This window comes from Onychostruthus taczanowskii, unplaced genomic scaffold (genome assembly GCF_017590055.1).
Source record: "Onychostruthus taczanowskii isolate IOZ18803 unplaced genomic scaffold, ASM1759005v1 scaffold808, whole genome shotgun sequence".
Classification (NCBI taxonomy): Eukaryota; Metazoa; Chordata; class Aves; order Passeriformes; family Passeridae; genus Onychostruthus; species Onychostruthus taczanowskii.
This window is the reverse complement of record NW_024505981.1, coordinates 1-13393: the sequence shown is the minus strand read 5'-3', so window position 1 is coordinate 13393 and position 13393 is coordinate 1. Positions and strand designations below refer to the sequence as shown.

Here is a 13393-nt window from a genome sequence, read left to right as displayed (position 1 = left end):
AGAAAATGGGGAGATTTGGGCAAAAAACAGTGAGAAAATTCAAATTTTTGTCGTATTTTTTCCCTATTTTCCGTCATTTTGTTTCCTTAAAATCACTTTTTTCTCAATTTTTCCACCATTTTTTATCCCTAAAATCAGATTTTTTTTCTCAATTTTTCCACCATTTTGTAGCCCTAAAATTCCCAATTTTTACCAAGTTTTCTCTCCTAAAAACCGATTTTTTTTCCTCAACTTTTCTCCATTTTTTCCCGATTTCTTCCCAATTTTTCCCCTATTTTTCCCCCATTTTCCTCAATTTTTCCTCCATAAAATCCCCATTTTTCTCCCATTTTCTCCCCTAAAATCCCCTTTTTTTCAATTTTTTTTCCCAAAAATTGCCCATTTTTTCTCAAATCTTCCCAAATTTTCTCCCCTAAAATCACAATTTTTAGCCAATTTTTCCCCTCAAATTTCCCCCATCTTCTCTCCCTGCATTTCTCATTTTTCTCCCATTTTCTACCCCTAAAATCCCATTTTTCCTCCAGTTTTCCCCACTTTCCCTTCATTTTTCCTCATAATTTCCATCATTTTCTAAAACCCATTTTTTCTCAAATTTTCTCAATTTTTTTCTCCCATAAAATCGCAATTTTTTCTCCCCAGCCGCGATTTTTACATCCAAAAAATAGAATTTTGATCTTAGCAGACACAAATTTTGGGTCCAAACCCGAAAATTTTGGTGCCAAAATTGAAATTTTTGGGTCCCAGATGGAATTTTTTTGGTCCAAAATGGAATTTTGAAGCTCCCAGACAGGAATTTTGGGTCCAAATTGGAATTTTTTGCGATCACAATTGAATTTTTTTGGTCCAAAAGTGAATTTTTTTTGAGTCCCAGAGGCAATTTTTGGTCCAAAATTGAAATTTTTGGGTCCCACAGAGGAATTTTGGGTCCAAAATGGAATTTTTTTTGGTCCAGAACTGAAATTTTTCAGTCCCAGAAGCAACGTTTGGGTCCAAAACGGATTTTTTTTGGGTCCCAGACAACATTTTTTGGCTCCAAAACTGAATTTTTAAGGCGCCCACACGCGATTTTTGAGTCCCGGACGGGATTTTTGGGATCCAAAAGAGCATTTTACCCTCCCCAGCCGCGTTTTTTTGGGTCAAAACCGGGATTTCACCCTCCCCAGCGGCGATTTTGGGCTTTAAAAGTGAATTTTGAAGAGATTTCCCCCTCACCTTAAAAGCCAGAGTGGTGGTGCCGTGAAGAATCTGCAGCCCGAGCCCCTCCGGCTCTGCCTCAACGCCCCAGGGCGGAGCCGCCAGAACCCGCGGAGGGCCCGAGGCATCCCGCAGGATTTCGGGGATCTCCTCGGAATCATCGGGAAAACTTTTGGAAAAAGATTTTGGGAAAGATTTGGAGAAATCCGGGAGCTCCGAACGGAGGACGCTGGCTAGCGCCATCTTGGATTCTGGCGCCTGAGGGAGGCGGCGCTCACAAAATGGCGGCGGTGACGCAGCGCGGGCGCCATCTTTGTTAAGGGCAGCGCGAAGCAAATGCATGAAATGGCGGCTGCGCCTGCGCAGAGTGGGTTAAAGGGAGGCGTGAGGGCTCGGTCGCCATTTTGGTTGAGGGCAGGGCGGGAACCAAAAAGGGCGGGAAGGCGCCGGCGCCATTTTGATTGAGGGCATGACTTGGGGAATGGAATTAAATGGGAATTAAAGCCTTAAAAAGAGGGGAAAAATACGAATTTCCGTTAAATTTGAAGGCGGGAATGAAATTAATTTATGCTACGAATTGGCGGAGAAGGGTTTGGGGGAAAAAACAGCGGTTTTGAGGTGGAAAAAAAGGGATTTTGGGGAGGATTTTGTGAGGGATTTTGGGGTGAAATTTCACGGGTTTGGAGCAGTTTGAGGAAAGGCCCGAGGAGATTTGAGGTAAAAAAATAATTTTGTGAGGGTTTTGAGGCAGAAAATGAGATTTAGGGGCATTTTGTGAGGGGATTTGGGGTAAAAATGGTTTTTTTGAGGGATTTCTGAGGAGATATGAGGTAAAACTCGCAGGGTTTGGGGATTTGGAGAAGGGTCTGAGGTAAAAAAGTTTAATTCCGAATAAACTTGGAGGAGATTTGAGGTAAAATCTCCCTTTTTTTGTGGTTTCCTGAGGAATTTAAGGCAAAATCCCCACAACTGGGGTTTTTCTGAGGGGATTTGGGGTGAAAATGGGAATTTTTGGCTGAGGTGAGGCAAAAAAATCAAAATTTTTGTCACTTTGTGAGGAGATTTTTGTCAAAAATCACATTTTCATGCGCTTTGTGAGGAAATTTGAGGCAAAATCTCCAGGTTTTGAGCGGTTTTAGGTGATTTGTGTGCAAAACCTGGAATTTTGGTGAGGTTTGAGCGGATTTTGAGGCAAATTCTGAGGATTTCAACCCAAAAATTCAACTTTTCACCCACGAGGATTTGAGGATCGCCTAAATCCTATAAATCTCCCCAAAATCCAGCACCGGGGCGGGAAATTTGAGGTAAAATCCCCTTTTTTCAGTCAATTTTAATGGTTTAAATAAAAAGGGGGGACAGCGAGGCCCATCCCAGTTCATCCCAGTGACCCCAAATCCCCTCCCAGTCCATCCCAGTTCATCCCAGTCCATCCCAGTTCATCCCAGTAACCCCAAATCCCATCCCAGTCCCTCCCAGTTCATCCCAGTTCATCCCAGTTCATCCCAGTTCATCCCAGTAACCCCAAATCCCCTCCCAGTCCATCCCAGTTCATCCCAGTTCATCCCAGTTCATCCCAGTAACCCCAAATCCCCTCCCAGTTCATCCCAGTTCATCCCAGCTCCCATCCCAGTTTATCCCAGTTCATCCCAGTAACCTCAAACCCATTCCCAGTCCCTCCCAGTTCATCCCAGTAACCCCAAATCCCCTCCCAGTTCATCCCAGTTCATCCCAGTTCATCCCAGTGACCCCTAAACCCCTCCCAGTTCATCCCAGTTCATCCCAGTTCATCCCAGTAACCCCAAATCCCATCCCAGTCCATCCCAGTTCATCCCAGTTCATCCCAGTGACCCCAAATCCCCTCCCAGTTCATCCCAGTCCATCCCAGTGACCCCTAAACCCCTCCCAGTTTATCCCAGTTCATCCCAGTTCATCCCAGTTACCCCAAATCCCATCCCAGTTCATCCCAGTTCATCCCAGTTACCCCAAATCCCCTCCCAGTTTGTCCCAGTTCATCCCAGTAACCTCAAATCGTCTCCCAGTCCCTCCCAGTAACCTTTAAATCCCTCCCAGTTTGTCCCAGTTTGTCCCAGTGACGCCAAAACCCCTCCCAGTTCCCTCCCAGTCCCTCCCAGTCCCCCTTGCCCCGCTCCCAGTCCCTCCCAGTTTGTCCCAGTTTATCCCAGTCCATCCCAGTTTGTCCCAGTCTGTCCCAGTTTGTCCCAGTCTGTCCCAGTCTGTCCCAGTCGGGATGTGGCGCGCGGGGCTGCCCGGGGGGGCCCGGGCCGTTTTCGGGGGGGCCCCGCTGAGCTCGGGGGGGTCCCCGCGAGCCCTGGAGGGCAAAGTGGCGCTGGTGACAGCGGGCACGGACGGGTGAGTGACCCAAAACCCCCCGAATTCACCCCAAAATCCGCGCGGGGGAAAAACCTAAAAAACCACCCTGAAATTAGCATGAAATTAACCAGAATTTGCATAAATTAACTCGGAATAGCCCCAGTTATCTCTAATTAATCATCAATCTCTGAACCACCCGGAATTTAACCCAAAATCCCCAAAATTCACCCCAAAAACCACACAGAAAAAAATAAGATTTTTTCCCTAAAAAATCCCCCGAAATTAACACGAAATTAACCGAAATTTGCATAAAATTAACTCGGAATAACTCCAATTAAATCAATTAATCGTTGATCTCTGAACCACCCGGAATTTAACCCAAAACCCCCCGAATTTAACCCAAAACCCCCCGAATTCACCCCAAAATCCGCACGGGGGGAAAACCCCAAAATAACCCCGGAATTAACCCGAAATTAACCGGAATTTGCATAAATTAACTCGGAATAGCCCCAGTTATCTCTAATTAATCATCGATCTCTGAAATCCCCGGAATTTAACCCAAAATCCCCAAAATTCACCCCAAAAATTGCACAGAAAAAAAATAAGATTTTTTCCGTAAAAAATCCCCTGAAATTTACATGAAATTAACCGAAATTTGCATAAATTAACTCGAAATAACTCCAATTAAATCAATTAATCGTTGATCTCTGAACCACCCGGAATTTAACCCAAAACCCCGGGTGAGTGACCCAAAACCCCCCGAATTCACCCCAAAATCCGCGCGGGGGAAAAACCCCAAAAAAAAACCCGGAATTAACCCGAAATTAACCGGAATTTGCATAAATTAACTCGGAATAGCCCCAGTTATCTCTAATTAATCATCGATCTCTGAGCCACCCGGAATTTAACCAAAACCCCCCGAATTTAACCCAAAACCCCCCGAATTCACCCCAAAATCCGCACGGGGGGAAAACCCCAAAATAACCCCGGAATTAACCCGAAATTAACCGGAATTTGCATAAATTAACTCGGAATAGCCCCAGTTATCTCTAATTAATCATCGATCTCTGAAATCCCCGGAATTTAACCCAAAATCCCCAAAATTCACCCCAAAAATTGCACAGAAAAAAAATAAGATTTTTTCCGTAAAAAATCCCCTGAAATTTACATGAAATTAACCGAAATTTGCATAAATTAACTCGAAATAACTCCAATTAAATCAATTAATCGTTGATCTCTGAACCACCCGGAATTTAACCCAAAACCCCCCGAATTTAACCCAAAACCCCCCGAATTCACCCCAAAAATGGCACGGGGAAATAAAACCCAAAATAACCCCGGAATTAGCATGAAATTAACCGAAATTTGCATAAATTAACTCGGAATAGCCCCAGTTATCTCTAATTAATCATCGATCTCTGAACCACCCGGAATTTAACCCAAAATCCCCAAAATTCAACCCAAAAACCACACAGAAAAAAATAAGATTTTTTCCCTAAAAAATCCCCCGAAATTAACACGAAATTAACCGAAATTTGCATAAAATTAACTCGAAATAACTCCAATTAAATCAATTAATCGTTGATCTCTGAGCCCCCCGGAATTTAACCCAAAACCCCCCGAATTTAACCCAAAATCCCCGAATTCACCCCAAAAACGGCACGGGGGAAAAAACCTAAAAAACCCCCCTGAAATTTGCATAAAATTAACCAAAATTTGCATAAATGAACTCGAAATAACTCCAATTAACTCAAATTGATTAAGACAAAAATCCAAAGTCTGAAGCCCCCCAAAATCAGCAAAATTCACCCAAAATTGCTGTAATTAATTTAATTAACCCCAAATTAGCCCAAATTTGCTTTAATTAATTCAAATTAACCCCAAAATCACCAAAATTAACCCAAATTGGCTTCAATTAATTTAATTAAGCCCAAATTAACCCAAATTGGCTTTAATTAATTCCAATTAACCCCAAAATCACCACAATTAACTCAAATGTATTTTAATTAATTAAATTGAACCCAAAATCCCCCAAAATTAACCCAAATTTATTTTAATTAATTAAAGTAACCTCAAATTAACCCAAATTTGCTTTAATTAACTTAAATTAACCCCACATTAACCCAAATTTTTTTAATTAACTCAAATTAACCCCAAAATCACCAAAATTAACCCAAATTGGCTTTAATTAATTAAATGAACCCCAAATGAACCCAAACTTTCTTTCATTAATTAAATGAAACCCAAAATCACCACAATTAACCCAAATTGGCTCTAATTAATGCAAATTAACCCCAAATTAACTCAAATTTGCTTTAATTAATGCAAATTAACCCCCAAATCACCAAAATTAAACAAAATTTATTTTAATTAGTTAAGTTAATCCCAAATTAACCCAAATTGGCTTTAATTAATGCAAATTAACCCCCAAATCACCAAAATTAAACAAAATTTATTTTAATTAGTTAAGTTAATCCCAAATTAACCCAAATTGGCTTTAATTAATGCAAATTAACCCCCAAATCACCAAAATTAAACAAAATTTATTTTAATTAGTTAAGTTAATCCCAAATTAACCCAAATTGGCTTTAATTAATGCAAATTAACCCCCAAATCACCAAAATTAAACAAAATTTATTTTAATTAGTTAAGTTAATCCCAAATTAACCCAAATTGGCTTTAATTAATGCAAATTAACCCCAAAATAACCCAAATTGCCTGGGTGGGCGTGGCCAAGGTCACCTGACCCTGGGCGCGTCCCGAGGCTCGGGGTGGGCGTGGCCTATGTCAGGTGACCCTGGGCGTGTCCCCAGGATCCCGGTGGGTGTGGCCTATGTCAGGTGACCCTGGGCGTGTCCCCAGGATCCCGGTGGGCGTGGCCTATGTCAGGTGACCCTGGGCGTTTCCCCAGGATCCCGGTGGGCGTGGCCTATGTCAGGTGACCCTGGGCGTGTCCCCAGGATCCCGGTGGGCGTGGCCTATGTCAGGTGACCCTGGGCGTGTCCCCAGGATCAGGATGGGCGTGGCCAAAGCCCAGGTGACCCCAAGGTGACCAGAGGATCCGGGTGGGCGTGGCCTGTGTCAGCTGACCCCGGGGTGTGTCCCCAGGATCCCGGTGGGCGTGGCCTATGTCAGGTGACCCTGGGCGTGTCGCCAGGATCCGTGTGGGTGTGGCCTATGTCAGGTGACCCTGGGCGTGTCCCCAGGATCCCGGTGGGCGTGGCCTATGTCAGGTGACCCTGTGCGTGTCGCCAGGATCCCGGTGGGTGTGGCCTATGTCAGGTGATCCTGGGCGTGTCGCCAGGATCCATGTGGGCGTGGCCTATGTCAGGTGACCCTGTGCGTGTCGCCAGGATCCCGGTGGGTGTGGCCTATGTCAGGTGATCCTGGGCGTGTCGCCAGGATCCATGTGGGCGTGGCCTATGTCAGGTGACCCTGGGCGTGTCGCCAGGATCCATGTGGGCGTGGCCTATGTCAGGTGACCCTGTGCGTGTCGCCAGGATCCCGGTGGGTGTGGCCTATGTCAGGTGATCCTGGGCGTGTCGCCAGGATCCATGTGGGCGTGGCCTATGTCAGGTGACCCTGGGCGTGTCGCCAGGATCCATGTGGGCGTGGCCTATGTCAGGTGACCCTGTGCGTGTCGCCAGGATCCCGGTGGGTGTGGCCTATGTCAGGTGATCCTGGGCGTGTCGCCAGGATCCATGTGGGCGTGGCCTATGTCAGGTGACCCTGGGCGTGTCGCCAGGATCCATGTGGGCGTGGCCTATGTCAGGTGACCCTGTGCGTGTCGCCAGGATCCCGGTGGGTGTGGCCTATGTCAGGTGATCCTGGGCGTGTCGCCAGGATCCATGTGGGCGTGGCCTATGTCAGGTGACCCTGGGCGTGTCGCCAGGATCCATGTGGGCGTGGCCTATGTCAGGTGACCCTGTGCGTGTCGCCAGGATCCCGGTGGGTGTGGCCTATGTCAGGTGATCCTGGGCGTGTCGCCAGGATCCATGTGGGCGTGGCCTATGTCAGGTGACCCTGGGCGTGTCGCCAGGATCCATGTGGGCGTGGCCTATGTCAGGTGACCCTGTGCGTGTCGCCAGGATCCCGGTGGGTGTGGCCTATGTCAGGTGATCCTGGGCGTGTCGCCAGGATCCATGTGGGCGTGGCCTATGTCAGGTGACCCTGGGCGTGTCCCCAGGATCCATGTGGGCGTGGCCTATGTCAGGTGACCCTGGGCGTGTCACCAGGATCCGTGTGGGCGTGGCCTATGTCAGGTGACCCCTGGGTGACCCCGGGATCAAAAGGGGCGTGGTCTGGCTCAGGTGACCCCGGGCGTGTCCCAAGGCTCGGGGTGGGCGTGGCCAAGCTCAGGTGACCCCTGGGTGACCCTGGGATCAAAAGGGGCGTGGCCAAAGCTCAGCTGACCCCTGGGCGTGTCCCGAGGCTCGGGGTGGGCGTGGCCAAAGCCCAACTTACCCCGGGCGTTTCCACATCCCTGGGGTGGGCGTGGCCAAAGCTCAGCTGACCCCGGGGCGTGTCCCCAGAATCGGGGTGGGTGTGGCCTCAGTCAGCTGAGCCCTGGGTGACCCCGAGATCAAAAGGGGCGTGGCCAAAGCTCAGCTGACCCCGGGGCGTGTCCCCAGGATCGGGCTGGGCGTGGCCGAGGCGCTGGGCGTGGCCGGGGCCCGGGTGATGCTCAGCTCCCGCCGGGCCCACAACGTGCAGAGAGCCGTGGAGAGGCTGCGGGGGCGGGGCCTGCAGGTGAGCACGCCCCCGGGGGCGGGGCTTGGTCCTGGGGGCGGGGCCTGTGCCGGATGGGGCGTGGTTTGTAGCAGAGGGGGCGTGGTTTGTACAGGAGGGGGCATGGTTTCTATCAGAGGGGGTGTGGTTTATACCTGGAGGGTGTGGGTTATCCCTGCGGGGGCGGGGCCTGCAGGTGAGCACGCCCCTGGGGGCAGGGCATGGCCCTGGGGGCGTGGTTTGTGCCGGAGGGGGAGTGGTTTATATTGGAGGGGGTGTGGTGTAGGGGGCGTGGTTTCTATCTGGAGGGTGTGGGTTATCCCTGAGGGGGCGGGGCCTGCAGGTGAGCACGCCCCCGGGGGCGGGGCTTAGCCCTGGGGGCGGGGCTTGTTCCGGAGGGGGCGTGGTTTGCATTGGAGGGGGTGTGGTGTAGGGGGCGTGGTTTATACCTGGAGGGTGTTGGTTATACCTGAGGGGGCGTGGCCTGTGGGTAAACCCACCATAGGGGGAGTGGCTTACACCTGAGAGGCGTGGCTTAGACCGGAGGGGCGTGGCTTACAACTGAGGGGTGTGGCTTACACCTGAGGGGTGTGGCATACACCTGAGGGGTGTGGTTTATACCTGAAGGGCGTGGTTTACACCTGAGGGGCGTGGCTTACACCTGATGGGTGTGGCTTACACCTGGTGGGTTTGGCTTACACCTGAGGAGTGTGGCTTACACCTGATGGGTGTGGCTTACACCTGAGAGGCGTGGCTTACTCCTGAGGAGTGTGGCTTACACCTGATGGGTGTGGCTTACACCTGAGAGGCGTGGCTTACTCCTGAGGGGTGTGGCTTACACCTGAGGGGCGTGGCTTACACCTGAGGGGCTTGGCTTACACCTGGTGGGTGTGGCTTACACCTGAGGGGTGTGGCTTACATCTGAGGGGGGCGGGGCTTATATCTGAGGGATGTGGCTTAACACCTGGGCACACCTTGACACACCTGTGACACACCTGTGACACACCTGGGCACACCTGTGACACACCTGTGACACACCTGGGCACACCTGTGACACACCTGTGACACACCTGTGACACACCTGGGCACACCTGGGCACACCTGTGACACACCTGGGCACACCTGTGACACACCTGTGACACACCTGTGACACTCGTGTCCCTCACCTGCCAGGCCCTGGCCGAGTTCGGCGCCATCGACATCCTGGTGTCCAACGCCGCCGTCAATCCCCACCTGGGCCCCGCCCTCGAGGCCGACGAGAGCGTCTGGGAGAAGGTGGGGCCACGCCCCGGCCACGCCCACCGGGAATTCCCGCCAAAAACCCCGGGATTTCCCGCCAAAATATCAGCATTTCCCGCCAAAAACCCCAGGATTTCCTGCCAAAATATCAGCATTTCCCGCCAAAATAGCGGGAATTCCCGCCAAAAACTCCGGGATTTCCCGCGAAAAACCCCGGGATTTCCCGCCAAAACCTCAAAATTTCCCACCAAAACAGCCAAATTTCCCGCCGAAGTCCTGGAATTTCCCGCCAAAAGATCGGGAATTCCCGCCAAAAACCCTGGGATTTCCCACCAAAATATCAGCATTTCCCGCCAAACCACCGGGAATTCCCTCCAAAATATCAGCATTTCCCGCCAAAAACCCCGGGAATTCCCGCCAAAACCCCGGGATTTCCCGCCAAAATATCAGCATTTCCCGCCAAAAACCCCGGGAATTCCCTCCAAAAAACCCTGGGATTTCCCACCAAAATATCAGCATTTCCCGCCAAAAACCCCGGGAATTCCCTCCAAAAAACCCTGGGATTTCCCACCAAAATATCAGCATTTCCCGCCAAAAACCCCGGGATTCCCCGCCAAAATATCAGCATTTCCCGCCAAAAACCCCGGGAATTCCCGCCAAAATATCAGCATTTCCCGCCAAAAACCCCGGGAACATCCTGGTGTCCAACGCCGCCGTCAATCCCCACCTGGGCCCCGCCCTCGAGGCCGACGAGAGCGTCTGGGAGAAGGTGGGGCCACGCCCCGGCCACGCCCACCGGGAATTCCCGCCAAAAACCCGGGGATTTCCCGCCAAAATATCAGCATTTCCCGCCAAAATAGTGGGAATTCCCGCCAAAAACCCCGGGAACTCCCGCCAAAATATCAGCATTTCCCGCCAAAAACCCCGGGAATTCCCTCCAAAAAACCCTGGGATTTCCCACCAAAATATCAGCATTTCCCGCCAAAATATCAGCATTTCCCGCCAAAAACCCCGGGATTTCCCGCCAAAATATCAGCATTTCCCGCCAAAATAGCGGGAATTCCCGCCAAAAACTCCGGGATTTCCCGCGAAAAACCCCGGGATTTCCCGCCAAAACCTCAAAATTTCCCGCCAAAACAGCCAAATTTCCCGCCGAAATCCTGGAATTTTCCGCCAAAAGATCGGGAATTCCCGCCAAAACCCCCGGGAATTCCCACCAAAAACCCTGGGATTTCCCACCAAAATATCAGCATTTCCCGCCAAAATATCAGCATTTCCCACCAAAAACCCCGGGATTTCCCGGCAAAATATCAGCATTTCCCGCCAAAACATTGGGAATTCCCGCCAAAACCCCCGGAAATTCCCGCCAAAAACCCTGGGATTTCCCGCCAAAATATCGGGAATTCCCGCCAAAATCACCAAAGTTTCCTGCCCAAAATCTCAAAATTTCTCACCAAACTGTCAAAATTTCCTGCCCAAAATCCTGGAATTTCTCCCCAAAACCTCAAAATTTCCCGTCAAAATCTGGGGATTTCCCGCCAAAATCCCGGAATTTCCTGCCCAGATACGGGAATTTTGTGCCAAAATCCCAGAACCTCCCACCGAAATCCTGGATTTTCTGGCCAAAATCACAGAATTTTCCACAAAAATCCCAAAAGTTCCCGCCCAAATTCCTGGAATTTCTCACCAAAACGTCAAAATTTCCTGCCAAAATCCCAGAATTTCCTGCCCAAAATCCCAAAATTTCTCACCAAAACATCAAAATTTCCTGCCAAAATCCCAAAATTTCTCACCAAAATGTCAAAATTTCCCGCCAAAAAATTGACATTTCCTCACAAAAATCCTGGAATTTCCTTTCAAAATTCCCAGAATTTCCCACCAAAATCCCAGAATTTCTCACCCAAAATATCAAAATTCCCGCCAAAATCCTGGAATTTCTGGCCAAAACCTCAAAATTTCCCGCCAAAATCTCGGGGTTTCCCACCAGAATCCCCAAATTTTTGTCGAAATTCCCAGAATTTATGGCCAAAATCTTGAAATTCCCTCCAAAATCCTGGAATTTCCTATAAAAATCCTGGAATTTCCCACTAAAATTTCCGAATTTCCTGCTAAAATCTGGAATTTCCCACAAAAATGTGAATTTTCCACCAAAATCTCAAAACTCCCACCACAATTTGACCCCATGCTCCCCCAAATTTCCCAAAATTTTTCAAATTTCTGCAAATTTCCCCAAAATTTTCCGAAATTTCCCCAATTTCTTCCCAAAATTCCCCTAAATTTCCCCAATTTTTCCAAAATTTCCCTGATTTTTCCCAAATTCCCCTAAATTTCCCCAAATTTTTCCCAAATTTTCCCAAAATTTCTCAAAATTTTCCCAAAATTTCCCAAAATGTCTCCAAATTTCCCCAATTTTTCTCAAAATGTTTCCAAATTTCCTCAAATTTTCCCAAATTTCCAAATTTTTCCTCAAATTCCTCCAAATTCCCCGAAATTCCCCAAAATTTTCCCCAATTTTTACAAATTTTGACCACAAACTCCCCAAATTTTCCATTCTCCCCCCAAATTCCCCCCTGAGGCCCCGCCCCTTTCCCACAGCCCCGCCCACAGTGCCACCACCCTCTTTTAGCCACGCCCCCTTTCCCATGATGTCACCCCGCTTGGCCACGCCCCCATTCTGCCATGTCGGGGTTTGGCCACGCCCACAGGGTTAAGCCCCGCCCCCATGACGTCACCAGGTGTTCCAGGTGAACGTGACGGCGGCGGCCATGTTGGTCCGGCTGGTGGTGCCGCACATGGAGAGGCGCGGGAGGGGTTACTGGTTTATACTGGGATCAAACTGGGATGAAACTGGGAGGGGTTCAGGGGTTACTGGTTTATACTGGGAGGGACTGGGAGGCGTTTAGGGGTGACTGGTTTATACTGGGATCAAACTGGGAGGGGTTTAGAGCTTACTGGTTTATACTGGGAGGGACTGGGAGGCGTTCAGGGGTGACTGGTTTATACTGGTTCATACTGGGATCAAACTGGGAGGGACTGGGAGCTCCATTGCCGGCAAAGGGGGCGTGGCTTGAGTTGATTGACAGCTCCCATTGCATTGGCTGCTCGGAGGGGGCGTGGCTTAGGTTGATTGGCAGCTCCCATTGCATTGGCTGCTCCGAGGGGGCGTGGCCACTGCTAAGCCCCGCCCTCTTTCACCGCAGGGGCGGGGCCATCGTGCTGATGTCATCGATCGCCGGCTACCAGCCAATGGCGGTGAGACTGGGTTATACTGGGTTATACTGGGAGGGACTGGGAGGGGTGGAGGGGTCACTGGGATGAACTGGTCTGTACTGGTCTGGGGTTTTCCCTTACTGGTTTGGACTGGTTTGTACTGGTTTGGGCTCTGGGGTCACTGGGATGAACTGGGAATGCGTTTTCCCTTACTGGTCCATACTGGTTTGGGGTTTTCCCTTACTGGTCCATACTGGTTTGGGGTTTCCCCTTACTGGTTCATACTGGTCTGGGGTTTTCCCTTACTGGTCCATACTGGTTTGGGGTTTTCCCTTACTGGTCCATACTGGTTTGGGGTTTCCCCTTACTGGTTCATACTGGTCTGGGGTTTTCCCTTACTGGTCCATACTGGTTTGGGGTTTCCCCTTACTGGTCTGTACTGGTTTGGGGTTTTCCCTTACTGGTTTATACTGGTTTGGGGTTTTCCCTTACTGGTTTGTACTGGTTTGGGGTTTTCCCTTACTGGTTTATACTGGTTTGGGGTTTTCCCTTACTGGTTTGTACTGGTTTGGGGTTTTCCCTTACTGGTCTGTACTGGTTTGGGGTTTTCCCTTACTGGTTTGGGGTTTTCCCTTACTGGTCCATACTGGTTTGTTCTGGTTTCGGCTCTGGGGTTACTGGGATGAACTGG

General features: G+C 49.6%; 1 protein-coding gene across 1 annotated transcript; it reads left to right on the top strand.

Moving 5' to 3' along the window:
- Positions 1-3359: 3359 nt before the first annotated feature.
- LOC121346413 (dehydrogenase/reductase SDR family member 4-like) lies at positions 3360-12764 on the top strand (the record flags this gene model as incomplete). The annotated part of the gene is made up of 5 exons (XM_041424190.1): positions 3360-3564; positions 8157-8285; positions 9384-9528; positions 12228-12298; positions 12693-12764. Coding segments are annotated over exons 1-5 (539 nt in total), but the record flags the coding sequence as incomplete, so codon positions are not given.
- Positions 12765-13393: the final 629 nt, after the last annotated feature.